Genomic DNA, 21709 nt, shown 5'->3' with positions numbered 1-21709 from the left:
TCCTGTACTACTCGATTTCACTGCCTTGGACGGGCACAGGTGCACCTCCCCGCAGCCCACGAGCAGCTGAGCATCAAAGTACTCGACGGATCGGTCGACGGTCCGCGAACGACAGAACAAACCTAGGCATCGAATGGCATTTGTCTCCAGCGTCCACAACCGAGTGAGGAGGTCTTGAACGAGATCAGACCGGGGGTGTTTTCTGAGGGTTGCCCTTCAGCTTTGCGAATCCGTGAGATATTATGGCTGGCTCTGAGCAGCCGAACAGAGATACTGAAAGCCACGGCTCGAAACAGGTTGAAAAGTGTGGTGCGCTTCCGTCTTCGTCTGGAATATACTGTAGTTATGCAATACTCGTACAAGTACGTGTATTGGTATTGACGGGGGGGCAATTTGGGTCCTTCAGCCCCACTCAAGTTCAGCACTTGCCAGAAGCATTTGTACTGACTGTAACTTTTGGGGTGCACTCATGGGCTCCTCTGTCAGACTTGACTGCTGTTTGGGCTCGGATGAAACCTCCGGTCTCTGAGTACTCCATCGCACGCACGACACTAGGTAACCGCTGGAGATAGATATCGCGTCGTTGCGATAGAAGCCTTGGGACAGACTGTCATGGGCCCAACGCATCCCATGAGTCCGTGTCTTCTGTCGGTTTGATAGGCACCCGTATGTGCTGGTCATGCCCGTCAAGGGCACTACTATGCTCGATCTGGCAAGACAATTAGCAACCCCGAAGGTTTGCCGGGTCAGGTTTGTAGAAGGGAGTCCAAGAGGCATGTGATGTTCGAGTAGGACTCCTGTACAGACAATGATATATTGATAGGTTACCCCTCGGTCAGTGACCAGTGACGATCCGCGGAGTTCCATTTACCGTTCGGTCGTTCTGGAAGAACTGGTAAGTTTTGGCGAACCATCGGCCGAGCCTTTTCATTGGTTTGGTCGGAGTCATACTGCCTGTCCTCTAGGCCAAACGCGACAAAGTTACCAGTCCAGCCCGGATGGAAGATCCGGCCCAACCTCCACCGCATCTTCTGGGGCGCGTGGGAGCTCAACAGAGGTGGAAGGGCCAGTTTCTGAAAGTCTTGAATGTCGGTGCTGGCAGGTCTCCAGGACCATAGACTGTCCCTCATTGGTAAAAATGATCGGTAACAGCCGCGCATAGAAGTGGGCAACTGTAGAGCCTTGGAGAAATTTGCCATCACCAGGACTTCAAAGTGGGCGGGATGGGGCTGAAGATTTCCAGTCCGTGACACTGCTGAGGTATTGTATTGACAGCGAAGAGCAGGCCACGAGCTGGAGCCTGTCAACACTGGCAGCGAAACAAGATTTTATAATGTAATATCATGGATTGGGGTCTTTCACGGCAGTACCTGTCAGTGGGGATTGTCACATATCCGAGAACTCGCTTCATGATTTTAGCAGTGTATGTTACGTCGCAGTAACGCGCCTGGATACCAGCGGATTCTGAGTGTTCGCACTGAAGTCATAGGCACGGCGTCTCTAAAACAGACCCTGCAGTCTTCGTACAAGCCCTGGCAAAAGCCCGTGTTGGGAAGTTCGAAGGGTGAATCTCGACAAGCAAGGCAGTAATACCGCCGCCACCTTTGGATCCGCATACGTGGTGCTGCTGGCATTTCAGAAGCCCACTTAGCCTTTTCCGTTAGTGCACACATTTCTGGATAGCGCACTCGAACGGCCCAGATCTCCATTCTGCCTTTTTGGCCTTGTCGATGGCAGAGCGGTTCTCAAGTTGCCAAGTTCTTGATTTAACCATTCGACAGCAGCTTGATCTTCTCTCGATCGGGTTTGGGGAAAAATTCGATATCTCGTTGACGCCAGCCTGACAGCTTTGCACGCCGGGGGTTTTGTGCGGATCAAAACATAGCACGCGAGCTCAATGCAGATAATCTCCTTAACGTGCCGGACACACCGGGGGCTACCGCTTCGTTGAGGCATGAAAAGGTACCACCAAGTCTCAGGGTGATAGTCGCGATTTCAAGGGATCAGCTCCAACTCACCGTTTGCAATTCTCTCAAGCTGGCTATTTTGCAAAGTCCAGATTGCTAACAGAGGCTGAGCCGGACGTGAACTTGTCCTTGTCCTATTAAGAGCCCGCGCCCAGGGTGGGAGATTATTGGGGTGGGAGGGAGTGAGGTTCGGGATGCCAAATCGAAAGGAGCGACAGGATAACCGGTTACCACCGAAAGCTGAGAGCTCTGAGCAGTCAAGAGCCCGAGTTCGGATTGGAAGGGCTTGCGATCGTTGTAAAATCAAAAAGTCGAAGGTGGGCTGGATTGCGCCGTGTCCAAATCCCCCCTCAGTACTCCCGGATTTCCAGTCCGCTGACCATTTTTCAGTGCGATGGCAACGTCCCTTGCGCTGGTTGTGTCGCAAGCGATAGTACTTGCGAATATAGCGCCCGGAGACGAAGAGAAGCAAGGGACTGGTAAGTTTGTTGAAAATGCATTGCGAATGTTTGGATCTTGTTTGCCTCAATGGCGATATTGGCTGTCTGCTTACCACGTTCATGACCAGGTACTGGGGTATGCATGATGTTATGGACGAGGCTTTGCAGAGGCTCTATTGGGCATGCAGAGAGGGTCGTGGATTTCCTGGTGTCATCCCCGATGAGAGCAGCGGCCGCGTCTCTACCGATGCGATTCTCCGTGGTCTAGGTCTCGATCCTCCGGCTGTAGAACGTGTAGGGCCTATCAAAAGCCAGTCAGAGTCTGTGTTGGACGGCATCAATACGCTAGGGCAGCCATCATATCGACCTCCAGACGTACCACCCGGGCTCGCAACGCGCCGTCCCAGAGAATCATCCGATCATGGGCCGCTTTCACCCCTAGGTCAAAACGATATGGTGGACGGGGTCGACATTTTGGATGAGAGGGACGGAGTCGATGGAGCCGATGGAGCGTCGGATTCGGACGAAATGGGCTCGATGTCCCAAGGGATGGGGGACGAGCATCAAACCGGTGGGGTCCCTTCAGTCATCAGTCAGAGATTCCAAACATCTCCTAATGTTCCTCTTGATCCTTCTATCCTCATGGGCGGCAACGTTGCAATGGTGAATTTGCAATCTCCAGTGTACAGTCAGATGGCGCCAATGGGTTTTCAGAGCACGGCTGCTCTGAGAGGACACACCGGGCAAGCACAAATGCAGACGACACAACAACCACAACATGCTGGTATGCACTTTGCATCACGAAGCCAGCCAGGGTGGACGGCCGAGCGTACAGCGGTGGAGGAGCCGGACACATTACCGTGGCCGGGTAATCTTGCAGCTGTGTATAAGGACACAAAACCTCCACATGGTGGCAGCGGCTTTCACCCACCCAGTCATAAGAGATGAGAGGATGGCAAGAGATTGAGGGCGTACCGCACATGGTTTGATAATGCTGCAAGGCCGAGTCTGTGATGCAGGCCTACAGAGGGGGAAAGAGGTAATACAGCAGTGGCTACCGATACCTTTGTCAATGACTTGACTTCATTCACCAGACATCATCACGAAACGCATCTGTGAGGAACGTATGAGCAGACGCGAATTAACGAACAATAGACGAGAGGACACAAGAGAAAACGTCCAAACGGTTGACAAAAAAGGCTGGTAGGAATAGAGAGTTTGGGCTCTATACAAACTCAATGCTCCAGCCTCCAGGATGCTAGGAACTTGTCAAGGAGGAGGCATTTGGGAGGACAGAGATGGTGATTCATCGGGAAGCTCGATTCAGCATCGACGCAGCGGGAACATTGCTGTCTGAGGAGCAGATGAAGTGTGAGGAGGGATGTGCTTGTAATCGTTGTATCCCTTACAAGTAGAATAGAAATCGAGATAACACACACAACACTCGGGTTACCTTCCTGATCAAGAACAGTTGCCCCCTTTATAGGTAAAGAGCGCCTACAAGTACAATACTATAAGCCTCAGTACCCATAAGCCCTCTTGATATTGGGCACAACCACCTAAAAACTTAAGGATTCCCTCTTTATCACTCCCTCCCCTTGAATCACCCTCTTCTCTCCCCGCTGTGGCTTTTCTCTGTGTACCAACTTTTAAGAGGATATATCTTTAGTTCATTCTTCGCTATGAAGCACTCCAACAGTGTAAATTCTCTAGACGGCTTTGCTTTGCAGTAGCTGAAACCTGAGGTGCTATTATGCCTCCGCGGTGCTAGTTAATGGATAAGGACTAGACACATTATAGGCATGGACGGCAAATTTAGGGGTGCCTAGAATAGGCGCTAACCAGATGGAGGTGCCGTTTTTGTTGAGAGCAACCAGTAACTACTAACTTGGCAAGAAAGGTTGATTGCTCGTACCCATTTGTGATGTAGGGAACTTTGGATAGGATATGCTTTCCCAAGTCGATCATGGGAGGCAGCCTTTATGTGGTTATAAGTACGACCGGCCTTCCTCAATTTAAAGTTCTAGGAATCAGTTATCAAGTTGAAGTTTATTTTACCATATTGATCAGCTCGCTCTCAGCAGGCTCCTTTACACCAGTCCCAGTTCGTTCCTTCAGGGGTATCTGTCTAGAATGCAAACTGCTCACACAGCGCCTGACCGGTGAAGTTTTGCTCACCAGTGATGCCTCCCTCCAGGTTGCCGAGGAATCGATTGTATGTGGGCGTGGAAAAAAAGTGCAGCTCTCTGGTGAAATTTACATCCAGCGTGCCTTTCGCTCCAAGATCGTAAGATATCGAATAGCCGTCGGGCAGCGGGGAAGTCGGGTCCGGCGGGTAGGTAGCGTTGGTGCCAAAAGGCCGCACCCGTAACGATCCCGAAGTGCAGTTGCCAGCAATGATCGTGCCGTCGTCGGTGACCCAAGACGACACGTATTCTGTGCCATCCGTGCCCAGAGCATCAAACCATACGATCGAGTAGGGACCCAATCGGCCATGGCCCCAATACCACGACTTTATAGCTTCGGCGAAGTTGATGTCACCCCAGTTCTTGTCGTGGTACCCGTAGCCGGTAAACGCCAATCTTTCTCCATTGACAGTCAGGTCAACAACGGCATTCGAATCCGGAATAGAATTAGCCCATCCAACATTTGGGCAAAGCAATTCGTCTGAGAATGGCTCAGCCTTGTTGCAAGGATAATGCGCTGGAGAAACCTAGTTAATGTATGGTCAGCAATCCCGAACTCCTTGTATGGATATCCGTTGGTTGGATTTACCGAGGTGAGAACGATGCTTCCTTTGATGGCCGAGGAATTGTAGTTTATGGTATATGATTTCAAGTCGGGTGAGCCGTTCCAATTAGCTCCAGTGCCTGTCCAATCTCCAGAAGAACCATTTCCAAGTGTTGTGACAGTAACGTTCTCGTTTAGATCGACAAACGTAGTGGTATCTACCGCAGTACCATTTGGAAATGTAACCGATGCATCGACCACATTCGGTGCTGTTTCATTAACTCCACGAAAGGCGCCACGATTGAGAAAGAAAGTGGACACAAATGACGCATTGTTAGATGTCGAAACGACATCAAAGTACCACCTAAACACTGTTAGTGTATGATGGCCCACAAGGTCTTCCAATGCAGAACCATAGACATACCAATCATATGAGGTCGCATTTGGCCACGGAGTTAGCTTTGGCCCATCAAGAGGATAAAGACCTGAGTTCTCCTGCATCTGTATGGCTCCTTGATATACATCGTTTGGTATCGAGTAGACTGTGGCCTGACCCACTACAGACAGTGACAACACCAGTGTGGCAGACAAAATGAAAAATGGTCTTGCTAAGTATTCTGTCATTTTGATAGCATGGAATTTCTGCCTGAGGTTATGATGTTTTTGGCGTTACTCTTGCTGTATTTTTATCGTCCAGACGGTCACAAAGGAATCTCCTGCTTTTATACTAGTTTGTCGAAACTACTCAAGTACCACGATCATGAATCCCGATCACGGGATAGTCGGAGATTGACATCCAACGACGCGTAACTTGGTGATAATTCTTCCACTCCGAATCACGTCCAAAGACAAAAGCTTCCCCTGGAGCTACCATTAGCTAGAGTTCAAGTATCCAGCAATTCGGTCGTAGGAGCTAAGCAGAATTGGGGTAGCGGAACACCAATTCAGAGGTCAATTCAGAGGTAAATTTGACAGCGAGTTCCTTTTGAGTTTTTTGGGGAGATGTTGTTCCACTTTCATTATTTGTATATTTTGATCATTATTTTATACCCCATAGTGTATTATCTTCCCCGTGGCCAACATGCTGCGTTTTGGTTCTGACATGAAATTGTATGGGGGATTGACTACAAAGTGACACTTTCAGAGACAACCAACTCACAACCTCAGGGATAAATGAATTAATATAAATTTTGTAAATCCCTCAGGAGCTATCAAAGAGCAGATATATCTTGTTAGTCTGAAGATTTTCGCGAAAACCAGAGTTATGAATCTTAGTTAAGACCTTCACCTGGAAGTCTTTACGAAATCCTTTTTAGGCTGTCCTAGGCACGCATGCTTTTACAAAGAACTATGCCAAGACACAAATGCAGCATGTTGGCCGCAGGGGAGATACATACTCTTTAACGTCCCAAGCCCGAGCTCGTTTTGGGGGAGTCTCGTCCCATTCCTATTCAGTGACTGGCGCCAGCACCTGTAAGTAGAGGCTGACGTCCTAAAAGGTAAATGATCTGGCCGTCTCGATCCCGCTGGCCCTGGGCTGGCGGGATCTCGGTCATCCGGATCCGAAATCCGTAAAGCCCGATTCTCTACCAGCTCCGCCACCAGTCCCTGTGTGTTATTGAGCGGCCACCGATCGCGGTGTCCGGTAAGGCCGAGATCGATATACGGGGTGATACAAGAACAAATACCGGTGTTCCAAGATCGACAGCGCGAGGGTCCAGATCTGACAACTGTAGATGAGCTTGGAAGGTATTATTGGGTTTAGTTTATGAATAATAATTTAGTGCTTTGTGCCGCGTTATCACAGGAGAATTGCCGAAAAGGATACCAGAATGGAAGGAAACGTTTGAGGATGAATGGGCTGTTGGATAAACTCAAGGCAGGAAGCAAGAATCTGTTCCTCCAACGCCTGTTGGTAGTGGTGAGACACCTTATCATCATCCGCTTCTATTCCATTAGAGTCATTGATGTCCCGGGCGGTCTGCTTGCCCTCGGTGGGCTTAAAGGGCGGTTCGGGCAACACATGGTCGTCCATGATGCGATTCCAATAACAGATCAGCTTCTGCCAGGTCTGGTTATAGCGGGCCCGGCTATGGGCATTCTTTAGAGCCTGTCTAGGGTCCGGGAGATCTTCTCGCGGGAAAAGGTATTCAGCAGCTGGGCATGCAGCATGATGGCGTGTCAGCCGGGAGGGGCGACTAGGATGCAGGTACTGCTCAGTCTGCCTCCAGAGTCAATCTAGCCGATGCCCGATAGTCAAGTTTAGCTAGACTCTTGTGATCTAAGTTGTCTCTGGAGATTAGGGTAATGTACGTAGTGCGCTCGGCCATTCGAGTTTCGAGACAATGAGACAGTAAGCAAAAGGTTAAATCTGGTCTGTGGGACTGTGACGAAGGGCAGTGCTCGCGAGGGACGCTTCGAGAAAGCTCCAGCAGGGAGAAAGGCGTCGTGGATGTTTGCGTTTGATCTGCCGGTGTGTGCTTGTTGACGACCGCGTTTGGAGTGAGCAGAGATCAGGCCTAGCCAGCCAGAACCCGTGTAGACAGCGTCCAGTCCCTTGCAGAATTCAAGTTCGCGTCTAACTCATGTACGGGCGCTCTCTGAGGCAATTCTCGAAGCTCTGGCTTCTGATGAATGTAGTATCGGTATTCTTTTTTTCCCCGGCTGTCTTGAGTGCCAAACAAGACATGCTGGCGCCGGCATTCAGGCCTGACTGAATATCAAGCTCGGGTTTCTGAAAATCGGTACCGCCTGCCTTTTCTCTCGGCGACATGAGCGACATGAGGAGCTTCGACTGCAACAGGTCCTCTCATATTATGACCTGGAGCTACGAGAGGTATTATGAAATATTGGCACGTGATTGAATTCCATCTTATCTAATCATTGCCCTCCTTCCCAACTTTCTCGTAATAAATCACCCTCACCTTCTAGGATCATCTCGTTCCTCAATTGTTCTCTTCTTCTTAAAAGTCTAAGCTGCAAGGCTTCTCGACATGTCATCCAACGTTGGCCTATCCACTCCCCGTGGGTCGGGGACCTCAGGCTATGTTCAGCGAAATCTCTCCCTCCTGAAACCCCGGGACGCAGGTGTAGGTGCACCCTACAGCCTCGAGGCCGCCCGTGGCCCCAAGGCTCGCAAACCGGATCAGGAGATTCTGAACCACGACAGGCTGCGGGATATCGAGGTCAAAGTCCTCGAACTGCGAGAGAAGCTGGAAGATGATGAAGTTGACGAAGACAAGATTGACGAAGAATGCGACAAGTTGCGCCAAAAGTTGACAGCAGAGATGGAGCGTAACAAGGTCGGCAATCGTTCAGGCGGTCGGAGAGTGGATGGTAAAGGCCTCAAAAGCTATCAAGTACACGAATTGGCCGAAGCGAAAGAACGAGAGAGCGAAAGGCTACGAAGAGCTTTAGGGTTGAAGGCTGGCGAAATCGCAGAAGACGGTGAGCATCCGATGGCCAGACAGGAAAAGAGACGCCGAGAAAGGGAAGAACAGCTGGAGAAACAACAAGGCGAGCCTGAAGACTAGACTTGTCACTTCGACATACCCACCGCTCCGTGTAGAAACAGATTCGAGGACGGATTTCGGCAGGAGACTTCGATGACAAGTACTAACTCTACAGCTTTGGCGAAACATCGATTACTTCAAACCCCAAAGAACGCCCAAAGACCCTTCCCGACCAACAATCCAATCTCCTATCGCGGGCGCGTCTATGCATTTTCTCATTTCCATCGATTCGAGCTCTCTTGCCCACCTAGATACGGCTGGCCTAGTCTTCCCTTCCGCACCCTGTGTATCGAGGAGAAGCCCTTTACGCAGAGCTTCGAAAGCACGTTACCCTATAAGGGTACCGGACCACTCATGTTATACGATGTGTCCCCGGGTTTCGGAAGTCAATCATGTGCCGAGCAGATCTCAAATCAACGAAGAGTGTCAGATTGACCGCCTCGTCCGGGTCTTGCTTGGCAGCAACCTGTGCGCAACGTACTGCTGTAGGTAGTACATGCTTTGTACACGTCAAACAAGATATGCAGCAATATTTGACCGCGGCTTTGGGTGTATCAGAACCGAGCTAATGGATTCTGACAGCCTCAACTGTCAAAATCTATGTACTGTCGTTACAGCCGACAACCATCATAAGGGAAGTTGAGGGCACTCAAAGGATATAGGAGCAAGGCCTCTCATTCACACCTTAGCCTTAATCACTTCGGGCCATGGCATCGTTGATAACCTGAGATTTTCCCTGATATGGTCCGATAGGACTCGAATCGGACACGCAATGAGCTTCTACGCATACGAGGCATCACCGTCCTTCGATCAGCCTTGCTGTTCATACTCCATCCAGATTAATTCACAGAAGTTAAGTCTGACTAATTTGATGAGAGCGAACCTAGAACATAGATTCCCCCCTGGCTGCTGATTCAATGTAGTGTGAATTTCGATCTTATTTTATGCTACTTTTTCACAAATGCTCAATCACCGTACCTCTCCAGGTCGCGCAGCAGCGGCAGCTACATCTCCATCGATGTTTCGCTCTCCAGTTTCCGCCCGCCGCCCTTCCCATAATCGAACCCAGAATTCTGGAGGGTCCATTGGTCTCTGTCCTTCATGTAGACCAGGCCAGACGTCGGCAAGAAAATAATAGACGTGGCCAACAACGACACCCAAGATTTCATCTTTGGGGATACTACCATGCATGAACATGTGGAAGCCCATCAACACCCAAGGTAGATAGGGTGCCGTGAACACAAGCACTCCCAGGAAGCTGAGTCGCGTATCCGGGTTCCGCCGAGACCAGATGTACACTAGTGTGCTCGACAGCGCGGAGCCCAGGAACGGGATTGAGGTGGTGAGTGAGCTGAGCGCGAGTAGTGATGCGCATGCATAGAGCAGAAGCCACGAAAAGACGGCCGGCGAGGGGCCCGAGCCTTGTTCCAAAAGCCGCGAATACCGCTGGAGGAAGAAGACGTGAAAGGCAAGATCGAGGGACGGGGGGCCAAAGTAAATGAACGTTGTAATCAGTCGCCAGTACTGGATCAATGTATCAGGACTGAAATCGCGGTATTCTGTGGGTGGGAAATGACCCTTACCTGAGACTTATGATATACTGCACGCCATGAGTAGAAGAGCTGAAACGGCGTGATGACCTTGCATTGCAGGAGAACTGATGTTATGACTGTGGCTGTTGTCCAGTATCGGGTGCAGGGCGGCATCTCGAAGAACCACTGTTCTAAAGGGAACTGCCCCAGCTGGCCTAGAGCATCCTCTCCGCCGCCTAATATTGCTGCCATGATCCAAGGTATGAGCTGAAAAACCGGGAGGATAGTTCGCGAGAAGTCTGAGAGGAATTCGGGACTCTGGACAATTGTGTAGATAGGAGACAAGACGGACTGTGTCAGGATCGGCGAGCGAAGATCTGAGTAGTCATTGTGATATTTATCTGGAGGAGGAATCGGCGACAGGATAGGGAATGATAGGTTCATGTAGTGGCGACAGCGAAGGCGAAGGTGAGTGCGGGCAGTTGGTAGGTGGCCTTTTTGTATGCGGGATTGTCTGAAGAATGAGGTGTCTGAAGCGCAGACTGTCGAATGATGTCGTTAGGTATGCATGCTCCGCGCAAGGCTCCGTCGCCATCTTGGGTCTTTGTCAGCCACCAATCCAATTGCCTGTGGCACGAAGGCACTTTTTGGTCAAGGACGCGCATCGCATCACTGCGACGCGACATCGAAGTCGACGACCACTTTCTGAACAACTCCAGCCTACGAGACGCGACAGGACTGCATTGCAGTCTGACAGATCACTCTCTGAATTTCCCCTCTCCAGGAGAAGCGGACTCGACCATTCTTGAGCCAAGTTACTCATACTGTGCCCGATCCCCCGGTGCTGGTTAATCCCTCCAAGACCCCTCCCTCATCGACTGGCACTCCCCACGAAACCCACCGACTCGCTTTCGACTCCAGGAGCAACTTGCGTTGGCTATTTCCCTACGCCCTTCCCCGTCGGCTCTCATTCTGGGGAACTCAGAATCTCTATCGGCACCATGGCGCAAACCAAACATGTGAGACGCCCATCCGAACGCATGACTCCCCGGAAAGGGCAAAGTTCTCGGCCCAAACCCAGAGCAAGTACCGGTCGGCCTCGCGCGCAACGTAAGATTTCTTCTTTATCGGACGTCCATGGGACTGAGCTGATTTCAAAGGTAGCCGGCGATCCAGTTCCTACTAGGAGACCACATCGATATAAACCAGGAACGATCGCTCTTCGTGAAATCAGACGATATCAGCAGTCGACAGACCTTTTAATCCTCAAGCTCCCCTTTGCGCGTCTCGTGCGCGAAATTGCAATCGATCTCTTGCCCGTTCGAGCGGCTCAAGAACTAAGATGGCAGAGCCAAGCAATACAGGCACTACAAGAAGCCAGCGAGGCTTTTCTCGTACACCTTTTCGAAGATACCAATTTGTGCGCCATCCACGCAAAAAGGGTCACCATCATGCAGAAAGATATTCAGCTAGCTAGGAGAATACGAGGCGCGTGGGGAGGGCTTGGTTGAGTATGGTTGGTTTGCCACATCTTTGTTACGACGGTTATGGACTTTAAGCGTGGTGTTGTGGTGTTTTGGCGTCAAAACGAAGTTCTGGCGCGGTTCTGGGTGCGCTTACTCTCCATCGCAGAGACTCATGGCATATCAAAAGGTTAAACGTCATTAGGTCGTTCAGAACTGGTATTGGGTGGCTGTTGCTGTTGCGAGCGTTCTTTTTTGTCGTCAATGCGACAGACCCTGTATCCTGTAACAATTGGAAGCTTCACTTGGGGAATGAAAGGAAGGTTCGAGGACGCCTTGTGTTACAATCTAAATTTTCCTATTCATTGACACTAGATCCAAGCACGCCTTTCGTACTTGTCACATCTCCACTACCAACAGTACCTTCTGCTCTTCTCTCGCATGCCTGCCTGCATGCTACAGCAAGAGCCTTGAAGGCGCTCTCTGCCCTGTGATGGTTGTTGTGGCCATAGACACACTTGATGTGTAGCGTGACACTGGCAGCCTGGGCGAAACTTTCGAGACCGTGGGTGATCATTTCAGTGCTGAGGTCACCGATCTTTTCTCTGGTAAAACCAAAATCGATCACGCTGTAGGGTCGGTTTGACAGATCGATTACGGCCCACGAAAGAGCTTCGTCAAGAGGCGCATCTCCTCGACCAAAACGCACTAGGGAGGTTCTCTTGCCCAAGGCACCATTGAAGGCCGATCCAATTGCCAAAAAGACATCCTCGGCAGTGTGGTGGTCATCGATGATGAGATCGCCTGATGCGCGGACTGCTAATGACCAGCCAGCATGCTTTGCTAGTGCGTGGAGCATGTGATCCAGGAATCCAATTCCAGTCGAGATGGCAATCTGCTGGGTTGCCGTGATTTGTGTTGCATGATGGGACGATGGCAGAGGGAAGAGTACATCAGGATGTGCTTGCTTTTGTGCTGTAGGTATTGACGGAGGGAAGTGTTCCGACGGTTGAAAGGCAGGTAGGGGACCTCCGTCAAGCGAAAGAGAGACTTGGATCTTAGTCTCGTTGGTTATGCGGTTGAGCGTATGTGTGCGTCTGGACATTGTGGGTGGTATGGCTCTCTCGATAGAACCCATTACTTCCTTCTCTGGTACCGCGTTAAGGTGCTGTTGCTGGTGACTATGGTTTCTTCCATCAGATGTCATCGAAGGACTTTGAAAGGTATTTTAACTTGAACTCCACTTACGAAATGCCTGGTGGTGATTGGGCAACAAATGAAGCAGGTTCGCCGAGGTCGAAGCTGGACCTTAACATCAATCCAGCGGACTGCCTCTGTTGCCGACCAGCATTCTTGAGAACGCTCCCATGTGAGTGTGCAATACATCAACATGACGATTAACCCTACATATCTGGCCCAACGGTCGAGGTCGTGTTCGTCAAATCTCTCCACATCATGTTCGCAGACGCGCTGACCTTTGCGTAGCCATTAACTGGGCAGATGCGCAACGACGAGTTCTCAGATCATACCGCGAATGGCTCAGAGCTGTATGCTGATTCCCCCTTGACATACGACGGAGAGCGCTGCTGATGAAGAGAAAAAAGAGCCCTGAGATCCAGTCAATGTACTCCCTAAACATGCCTGTCTCCAAGATCCGGACGAAAGTCAGACAAGAGTTTGAGAAACACAGATACGTCAATCATCTACAGGCGGTGGATGTCCTGATCCAACAGAGTCAGGCCGAGTTCCAGGTTCGTTGGACAATCCGGCGATGTGGGCAGGAGGCTGACGCGGAATTACTTGCAGGAAACACTGAACTTCTGGAAACAGAATTCGCATATCATGAAGTACTTCAGAACGGAAGAAGATGAAAACGCCAGGTTACCAAAGAACTTTATGTCTGGATTCCTCGAGGTATGTCTCGTTACCGCAAGTCATCGCGCAAACGGCCTAACAAATGTTCACAGGGACGAAACTAGAAGTCGTGGTAGCGATAACTGTACATAGCTAAACAGAAAAAGCCCTTCCAGCGCCGTCGCAATGCATGACCAAGATCAATAAGCCATTAGGCTTTCTTTGCATCAAATTCGTCTCGTGCTTGGGTGAACTTTTCGGAAATCACATCGCAAGCGTCCATCATGTCAACGAGTCCTTTTCGCAGGGCATCAACCGCTGTCGTCCGGGTATCCTCTGCATTTGAATTAGACAATCTGCTAGCGTCGATCGCTGTCGAGGACGTCTTGACTTACCCCAAGTCTGAATGCGAATATTCATCTTTGTCTCGGAGGGATGGGGGATGGTGTATCCGCAAAATTCAACATCAGGACTGGAAAGAATGTCAGTACTGGTCACGGGGACACGGTTATAAGCACAAGGCCGCATTACTTTTTATTGACAAAATACCGTAAGGCATTGCCTAGTGTGTGATCTTCCTTTTCAATTTGGAATGAAGCAGCATGAGTAGAGGCGCCCGGAAGCTAGATGTCGTAAGATGATATCAGAAAGATGCCCTTCAGAAGATGGAGACAGATTTTTGCCAAACGTACAATGACCAGCTTCGGCAGACCACCCAAAGTCAAATCATCGGCGTGCGTGAGTTCTTCGTCCTCATCCACCATTGATACGTCACCGTTACTCGACATGATGACCGCTAATTTTACTGTTGTACTTCTCGAACCTGGTTCAATGTTGAGAGAGATGCAATCATCGTGAAAAATCTCCAACCATGCCCGGAAAGTCGTTAGTCTAGCGCCAAGATGCGGAAAGTCTGCGAGGCTGTCGAAGAAGAAAAGGTGTTTTGTCTGACAGCTCATGTTGAGGAATGTTCTATACACCGTGGCTAGAACAAACATGTCTGACACGGCTAGGCTTATGGTTGTGCCATAAGGCTTCAAACTCTCTGCGTCGACCCTCATGAATCCCTGCGCTCAGACTCATCCTCTGTGCTGGAGAGATCAGCCGCCGTCAACCGTCATGGTAGATTATACAAGTGTTCATACAGACAGCCTGAAAACAGCGGCAGTGCACTGACGGAAAAGGACGCACGAAAATCAAATACCTAGCCTAAATACCAAGCAAATCTTGCCCTTCTCGAACTGTAAACACTTGATTCAGACCACTCTTAAGACAAAAGTTGGCTTTTACCTCTGCCACTGGACTGGACAGAAACTCAAACCATCCCCATGTACGAGGCAATGCCCGAATTATATGCTGAAAGTCTACAGGGTTAACACCACCTTTCGACATGATGAGTCCAGCATTGCCTCGTATGCTACCCAGCGTGATGTATGCTGCATGAGAGGACACGCTCTACTGATGTACGCAACAACTTAGGGAGAAAAGACTTTCCAGCTGTTTTTGTATCATCATCTCGGAGGTGTTCGTCTACAGATACGAGACCAGGACAAGACCATTTGTTGTTTAGTGCGTCTTTCCCGAGTACGGAGTGCATACTGTACACAGTCCTCGATAAGTTGTTGATTGCGACACTTGAGGCCCAGCGATCATCCATACAGGGGTCAAGCAACGCTACTAGGACCTTAAGGCGCTAGCGTACAAGTGAGCGTTTCAAGAACCGGCATCATTCGCCCATCGCATCGACATCTGTTGTCATCCCTCGTGGCTCAACTCCGCTAGAAAACACCGAGATGAAACTAGCGATAAGTGAGACCGCCAGCGGAATCAGATGTGTACATGAGGACGAGGATTCCTTGTCTGACTGGACAGAGGAACAACCATTGCAGGCATACGGAGTATTTGATCATCTCCCCATCAAAGATTCATGTCCAATCAGGGAACCCAAATTTTACGTCCAAACAATGATGAACAAAGCAGGGATGTGGTACACCCCGTACAATAGATTGCAGCTGTTTGGAAGATCGATGATCATTGCCTGCCTTTGTTAGTACGGATCATTGCCGTCAGCCGTTTCTACAATCTGCCATCGCTTCGATCAGCAGACGTGCAGATTGATCCAGTGCGTCAGGCTTTCAAGCCTGACAAATCCGGCAACCGTTACAACGCGATCGACGCCGAGCGGCTTGTGGCTTGTTTCAGCAAATCATAAGGCAATTCTCTGGGGTGCACTGTAGTGTACCGTCAGCCAGCCTCTTTCCAGACATGACTCCGGCCTTGCAGGAGACTTTCCTCAGCATTTAAACTGTTTGGCCGCGCCTACAGATGATAGTGTGCTGCAAGTGAGGAATACGACATTGGGCCTCGGGTGTCCAGGGCTAACCTAGTCTAATTACTAACTACCAGATTCGCCTGGCGCAGACGGTACCGGTTTTAATCTGAAAGGCTGGCAGCGTTGAGTGACCTTCGCTTGCACTGGTGGGAGGGGGAGGAAGGCTTTCCAGACCCAATGAGCTCGCCTCTCGGTGCCGCTTTGGGGCGGCTGCGACATGCAGGTCTCTCCTAGACGCTCCAATACTCGGGCACACATTCCCGTCTGGCTGCAACGTGTGACAGGCTATTACTAGAGCCTGGTGCGTAACAATCCGCACATGCGGGTCAGCCAACTAGGACTCCTTCTGTTCTGCTGCATTCAAAAAAAAAGAGAGAAGCAGGATTCTATCGAAAACGAGCCGTGACACGAGGCTAGAAGTTCGCCACAGACGAGTTCCAACGCGTCGTTAAGGCCGCGGGGCGAGGAGTCGCGACGAACAGCGAGGTGCACGGTCCTGGGTCATGCGTTAGGGCACAGACGCCAGCAGCTGGGAACTTGAAACACTGTTTGCCGCACCGTGCACGCAAAAAGAACTGGCGAACGGGTCCAGCCGAACTGTGTCGAAGCGATTGCGCCGGGGGGTGGCGGCCATGAGACGATAGACGCGACGAGCGGTCGCAATAATAATCCCAAACTCGGCGATATGAGTATTGATCAGGCTACTTGTCCGTCGGTGAGGCATGGCTGGTGCGGGCATCTGAGCCATGGCCAACTAAAACACAAAAGTCGAAACGAAAAGCTCCAGGATGCGTGGAATAATTGGCGATAGATTGCCGGATCGGTAGCCTTTTTGTGTCAGTTGGGGGGAGCAGTCCAAGTAAGAAGGGGCAGCCTACTCCGTCTGCCGGGGGTTGAAAAGGGCACCCTAGAATCTGACTGCTGGGCGCTGCTTGGGTTTCTATTGTACTGCCTGCATCCCTGAAACTCTCCCGCCAGGCCGCTAGGCTCAAGGGGGTTAACGGAAGCCTCAGCTCCTCTCTAATGACTGCAAGAGGTGTATGCTGGCTAAGGGCCTGGGGCAGATCGATCCCCTGCAACACGGGCACCAGTGCACCACTCGCCTAGTCTGTGCCACACCTCTTCTGCTTCGACATCTCTGATTCATGCCTCCCGGTTCACCCTGTCGTGTCTGTTCCATCCAAAAGTCCACTTGTCTTAGCTTGCCTCGTTTCTTGCCCTCCTTCCCGCACCCGCTTTTTTCCCTTTCCTCCCTCCCTCATCATTCGAAACCTCACAGGGCCGTGTTTCTCAAAGAACGTCCTAGCCGCTCGTTGCTCTCTCGTCCCGTTCCCTTTCCACCCCAATACGCCTTGACCGGAGTGCTCTGGCTTTTGTCGCCCTCAAGCCACCCGCTTTCCACCAGAGGTCGTGCTGGCTCAGCGATCGAATCGCTGTCCTACCTCTCGCGCTGTATTTCTGCGAAACCACTCGTTTAGTTTGCTGTTTACCCAATTGACAAACACCACGGTGCACCATCGAATATTAGGTTGTGATTGACAAGGAACAAAGAGTTGGACATCGGCTGGGCTTTGCAGAATATTCCTTGGAAGACGGCGAGCCTCGACACTGTCCTTGCTACCACCTAAACATTATTGAGCCATGTCGACCGTAGTGGCTTCAGCTGCGGTTGCTCCGATGCCTTCACTCGACCGTAATCTGAGCCCGAGAAGCTATCCACCACTGGCGCCCTCTACGAGTGTCACACCCAGAGACAGGAACTCGGACTCGGGCATGCCTTCAGAGGTGGCCATACCCGCGAATGCCAACGAGAGAACGCCATCAGATGGGAAGAGATCTCCAAGATCGTGAGTCTTTCATAACTGAACTAGAAATACCGCTTACTGACGTTCACACAGACTTCGGAGTTCCGACCACCCCAAGATCATTGTAAAGAAGGAACCTCCTTCATCCCCCTCCCTTCAGACAACTCGTCACAGGCCTAAAAAGTTGGACCTGAATACAACTGGCGCCTTACTTGCAAATGTGAACTCTCGGCCATCAGCTACGCCACTGACAGCGAGAGACGGGTTGGTAGTGCAGGATGTCGGCCTCGCCTGCTTGTCCCCCGGCTTCCAAACCCAAGACCCGGCAATGCGCGAACAGCTGGAGCGTAGTATGTCTGTCAGGGACCAGCAACGCTCCATAATTCAAGCACGACTTCTCAAATCTGCACGGGGAGATGGGCCAGATACCGGAAAGACGAGCGAGCCAGCAACGGCAACCACTTCCAAGACACCTGCAGCTTCTTCTAAGAAAAGGCCCCCACCTGGTTTATCGATTGTGCCCCCTGCAGCCGAACGCTTTGCCAACGAACGTGTCATTCAATCCGCGCCCCTAAATCAAACCTTTACCGGCAGACACGAGGCACCACCATCTAGACAAATCAATGACCACATTGCCAACTCATCACAAACTCACATCCATCATGTACCTGCAATCCAAACAAATAACCGACTTCCTCCCATTGCCGACGTGTTTGGAGCCAGTGAGCTCAACCCGGGTCCTGGCCGACCGTCCTTTCTACATGCAAACTCGACCCCCTCTCACGGCCATGGACCTCCTCTCCCTTCGCCAGGTTTCCCGCCGCAGACTGCTCATCCCATGTCGCAGGGAACAGGTCCACACTTTGATCGACCTCGAGAGTATCGATCGGCGGAAGAGGCTGTTCACGAGATGACTGGCGGACGGGAGGAGCTTTTGCCACGACTTGTCCATTATGGCGGTCATCAACCCCCCACTCCTCCCTCACCTCATCCTGCTGTGAAGGATAGTTCGACTCCTCAAAAGTTTTTACCTAACAGCCTTTCGGGACGACGAAGGACCCGTATGGAATATGAAGAAGGTAGCAGCCCACCTCTCGGTTCCGGACGAGAACGCCTTCGCCATAGTGGTCCCTTCGGAGAAGGTAGAGACAGCCCTGCCACTCAAAAAGCAAAGAAGGAAGAGTTCTTAAGCTTATGCGCTCGAGCATGGGATCTGTTCCACTCTTGAATAGATGCCACGACTTCGCACTTCTGTTTATATTCGATACCTTCGTTGCGACGGCGCTTCAGGGCGTAATGAGACGGATGGCCGTTTGCGGGAGGTATCCGTTTCCTTGGGGCACGAAATCTCTCCACTAAAGTTTTGAGGATCTGAATACTCTGCTACGTGGGATGAATCTCTTTGGACGGACATTATCATGTAATGACAAAAGGACTGGCTGGACTGGGACTATTATATAATACTCACAGATGATTAGCAACGACTGATGGAGGAGGCTTGCATGGGGGAATTCGGGCTCTGGTTGAATTGTCCACCGACGGCTTTGGGATACGGCACCACGACTTGCGGCATTTTATTGGTAGGACTCTTTTGCTGGATGATGGTTTATGAGTACGCTTCCCTTTCAAGGTGATAAAGACTACTCTGTCAGGTCAGGGTAACTTGTAGGACTGCAGAAAGAAAATGCCCAAAAAGCATTGATTCGCTTCAGATGCTTCGTTCATAATTTTTTCCCCATTTTTGTTACCCTTTCGAAGTGTAATGTACCTTGACGGATTGATGGCCTTGCGAACGGTTATCCGCAAGTTTTAGGACGTCAACGTTTCGTATATGACTTTGCAGACGAGTTCAACGGTAAGAGCAGCGTCAGATTCGGAGATGTTGTTGACCGGTGCGGTCGCGTACAGGTACAGACTGCTCTTTACGACAAAGACGGTATAGATACACCAAGGTGCCCCCGAGGTAGCTAGGTAGCTAGGTGGGTTGTTACTCATGCGAGCAGCAGAAGGATACGTACAATATACACTTTCCTCCAAACCATCTACGTACCTCTTACCTACCTACCTGCCCGACAGCTTCCCAGCCGATCCTCCTCGACGCATGCATGCTACGCGTGCGGCGAGTATGGCTAGAAACGTAGGCAAGTAGTAGTCCTATCATGTAACAACGCGTCACAGGTACCTACCTACCTACCCGTACCTGGGTGTCTACCTCAGGCAACTCCGTACGCTTGGGTGACCTTTTCGGGTATCTGCTTTGCCGCCCCCCCCCCCCCCCCCCCGATTTCTACCTAGTTTTAATACCTACATGACCTAAAGTCATAGCCAAGTTGGAGAAACAAATGCAAGGCTGCGTAGGCGGCGTAGTTCTCGAAAAGTGGGCCCCCGGGGGATGGGGGAGAGAGGATTGGGGTTCTCCAAATTCCAACCCGCACTCCACCATCGTCGCGACAGCCAACGGGTTATTTGACCAGGATGTGGTCCACTTGGAATTTCTTGCGGTTATTGGATCGAAAGTTTTTATCTTGAGTTTTGGTCTCGTTCTTCATGTTGCTCTGATTGATATATCTTCTAGCAAACCTCAGGTACGGAACGGGAAACAAGTCAACAAACCATAGCTCTCTTCACTACTCTGCTTGCTGCCGAGGGGAGGCGCACGCTCTGGAGGCCGGTTCGAACACGAGGTGCGTGGTGTCTACGAGAACACCGCTCTATAGAGCCAGGGATTCACATTGTGCGACACCGGTACCAACGCCAACACCAACACCGCACCGCGCAGGCTCGGGATCTGAGTACAAGTATCAGGACCATGTCGAACACTACGACGACAACCACAAGCGCAGGCACAGGCACAGGCACAAGCACAATGCGGGCACAGGTCCTCGAAGCCTTCAACAAGCCCTACGTCCTCAAAACGGACTTTGCGCGCCCTGCACCTCCAAAGGGCCACGAGATGCTTGTGCGCGTCACGGCCGCGTCGTACTGCCATACAGATGCCGTCTTCACCGCGGGCGCCATGCAACAGGGTCTTCCCCGTGTAGGATCTCATGAGTTTGCGGGTATCGTCGAGGCGTTTGGTGACGAGGCCCAGTCCGTGGCGCAAGTCAAGGGGATATCACGGGGCGATCTGGTCGGGGTGCCAGGCCGTGCGTTCGGCCCGTGCGGATCCTGCGAAGAGTGCGTGGACAATGGTGGTGATCTACCGGGGTATGGAGTCTGGTGTCCAAAGGCCAGCAACCTGGGACTGACGAGAGACGGAGGCTTCCAAGATTATTGCTTGGTGGACGTGAGGCAAGTCGCGCGGGTGCCGAGTGGCGGAGCCATGAAAGCCGTGGACATCGCTCCGCTCATGTGTGCAGGCGTCACGGTGTGGAACGCCCTGGCAGCCGCGGGACTGAACATGGAAGGAGGCGACAGGGGCAAGGGAGACAAGGTCGTTGCAATTCTCGGAGCTGGTGGCGGCTTGGGACACTTGGGCGTGCAATTTGCTGCGAAACTCGGCTGGAAGGTGGTCGCCGTAGACACAACTCCAGCGATGGCCATGTTGGACGGCGTCATCAAAGAACTTGGCGAGGATGGCAAAAACGTTATCCCCGTCGATGTGTTGAAGGAGAATGTGGAGAGTGCGAAAAGTCGCATTTTCGGAACCGCCTCCTCGGGGCTCGAAAGTCAAAAAGGCTGCGATTCTAGTGTGATTCTACCGGAGTCGCAGGCCGCGTTTGACTTCGGCATGGGTGTCATAAAGAGCCATGGGACATGTGTGTGCGTAAGCTTCCCTAAAGATGGTTGGCATTTCAAGCCCGGAGACTTGGTCTTTAGACATATCAAGCTCGTCGGTGTGTTAACGGGGCGTAATCACCAACTGCAGGCGATGGTGGACTTTGCCGCCAAGTACGGCGTCCGAGCAAAGATCAGGACATATCCTCTGGAGAAGCTGAATGAGCTCGTGGAGGATTACCATCGTGGTGTAGGTGGCAAGTTGGTTGTTGACATGGAGATGGAGTCGTAACATATATAAGTGAACCTGTATCGGTCAAAGATAGATCTCGGGGAGACCTTATAGGAACATATCTC

The 21709-nt window shown here is 51.2% G+C and overlaps 10 protein-coding genes across 10 annotated transcripts; 6 read left to right on the top strand and 4 right to left on the bottom strand.

The window, feature by feature from the left end:
• Positions 1-2161: 2161 nt before the first annotated feature.
• PV08_04520 (uncharacterized protein) lies at positions 2162-3355 on the top strand (the record flags this gene model as incomplete). The annotated part of the gene is made up of 3 exons (XM_016378867.1): positions 2162-2284; positions 2358-2446; positions 2536-3355. 3 exons carry the CDS (start codon positions 2162-2164, stop codon positions 3353-3355), a joined length of 1032 nt encoding a protein of 343 aa, XP_016237544.1.
• A 1180-nt stretch (positions 3356-4535) lies between these two features.
• Positions 4536-5761, bottom strand: PV08_04519 (uncharacterized protein; the record flags this gene model as incomplete). Its single annotated transcript, XM_016378866.1, has 3 exons — positions 4536-5120; positions 5183-5501; positions 5562-5761. The coding sequence occupies 3 exons, from the start codon at positions 5759-5761 to the stop codon at positions 4536-4538; spliced, it is 1104 nt and encodes a 367-aa protein (XP_016237543.1).
• A 2369-nt stretch (positions 5762-8130) lies between these two features.
• On the top strand, positions 8131-8670 carry PV08_04518 (uncharacterized protein; the record flags this gene model as incomplete). The annotated part of the gene is made up of 1 exon (XM_016378865.1): positions 8131-8670. The coding sequence occupies one exon, from the start codon at positions 8131-8133 to the stop codon at positions 8668-8670; it is 540 nt and encodes a 179-aa protein (XP_016237542.1).
• A 948-nt stretch (positions 8671-9618) lies between these two features.
• PV08_04517 (uncharacterized protein) lies at positions 9619-10625 on the bottom strand (the record flags this gene model as incomplete). Its single annotated transcript, XM_016378864.1, has 2 exons — positions 9619-10173; positions 10233-10625. The coding sequence occupies 2 exons, from the start codon at positions 10623-10625 to the stop codon at positions 9619-9621; spliced, it is 948 nt and encodes a 315-aa protein (XP_016237541.1).
• A 557-nt stretch (positions 10626-11182) lies between these two features.
• PV08_04516 (histone H3-like centromeric protein cnp1) lies at positions 11183-11692 on the top strand (the record flags this gene model as incomplete). The annotated part of the gene is made up of 2 exons (XM_016378863.1): positions 11183-11291; positions 11346-11692. The coding sequence occupies 2 exons, from the start codon at positions 11183-11185 to the stop codon at positions 11690-11692; spliced, it is 456 nt and encodes a 151-aa protein (XP_016237540.1).
• A 310-nt stretch (positions 11693-12002) lies between these two features.
• Positions 12003-12749, bottom strand: PV08_04515 (uncharacterized protein; the record flags this gene model as incomplete). Its single annotated transcript, XM_016378862.1, has 1 exon — positions 12003-12749. The coding sequence occupies one exon, from the start codon at positions 12747-12749 to the stop codon at positions 12003-12005; it is 747 nt and encodes a 248-aa protein (XP_016237539.1).
• Positions 12750-13034: 285 nt separating this feature from the next.
• On the top strand, positions 13035-13623 carry PV08_04514 (uncharacterized protein; the record flags this gene model as incomplete). Its single annotated transcript, XM_016378861.1, has 5 exons — positions 13035-13077; positions 13130-13191; positions 13249-13395; positions 13451-13558; positions 13612-13623. The coding sequence occupies 5 exons, from the start codon at positions 13035-13037 to the stop codon at positions 13621-13623; spliced, it is 372 nt and encodes a 123-aa protein (XP_016237538.1).
• Positions 13624-13709: 86 nt separating this feature from the next.
• PV08_04513 (uncharacterized protein) lies at positions 13710-14286 on the bottom strand (the record flags this gene model as incomplete). The annotated part of the gene is made up of 4 exons (XM_016378860.1): positions 13710-13834; positions 13894-13970; positions 14030-14121; positions 14191-14286. 4 exons carry the CDS (start codon positions 14284-14286, stop codon positions 13710-13712), a joined length of 390 nt encoding a protein of 129 aa, XP_016237537.1.
• A 3185-nt stretch (positions 14287-17471) lies between these two features.
• On the top strand, positions 17472-18863 carry PV08_04512 (uncharacterized protein; the record flags this gene model as incomplete). Its single annotated transcript, XM_016378859.1, has 2 exons — positions 17472-17677; positions 17729-18863. 2 exons carry the CDS (start codon positions 17472-17474, stop codon positions 18861-18863), a joined length of 1341 nt encoding a protein of 446 aa, XP_016237536.1.
• Positions 18864-20444: 1581 nt separating this feature from the next.
• PV08_04511 (uncharacterized protein) lies at positions 20445-21644 on the top strand (the record flags this gene model as incomplete). Its single annotated transcript, XM_016378858.1, has 1 exon — positions 20445-21644. One exon carries the CDS (start codon positions 20445-20447, stop codon positions 21642-21644), a length of 1200 nt encoding a protein of 399 aa, XP_016237535.1.
• Between the last annotated feature and the right edge of the window lie 65 nt (positions 21645-21709).

The sequence above is a fragment of the Exophiala spinifera genome (genome assembly GCF_000836115.1).
Source record: "Exophiala spinifera strain CBS 89968 unplaced genomic scaffold supercont1.3, whole genome shotgun sequence".
In the NCBI taxonomy this organism is placed as follows: domain Eukaryota; kingdom Fungi; phylum Ascomycota; class Eurotiomycetes; order Chaetothyriales; family Herpotrichiellaceae; genus Exophiala; species Exophiala spinifera.
This window is presented reverse-complemented; position numbering and strand designations above follow the sequence as displayed.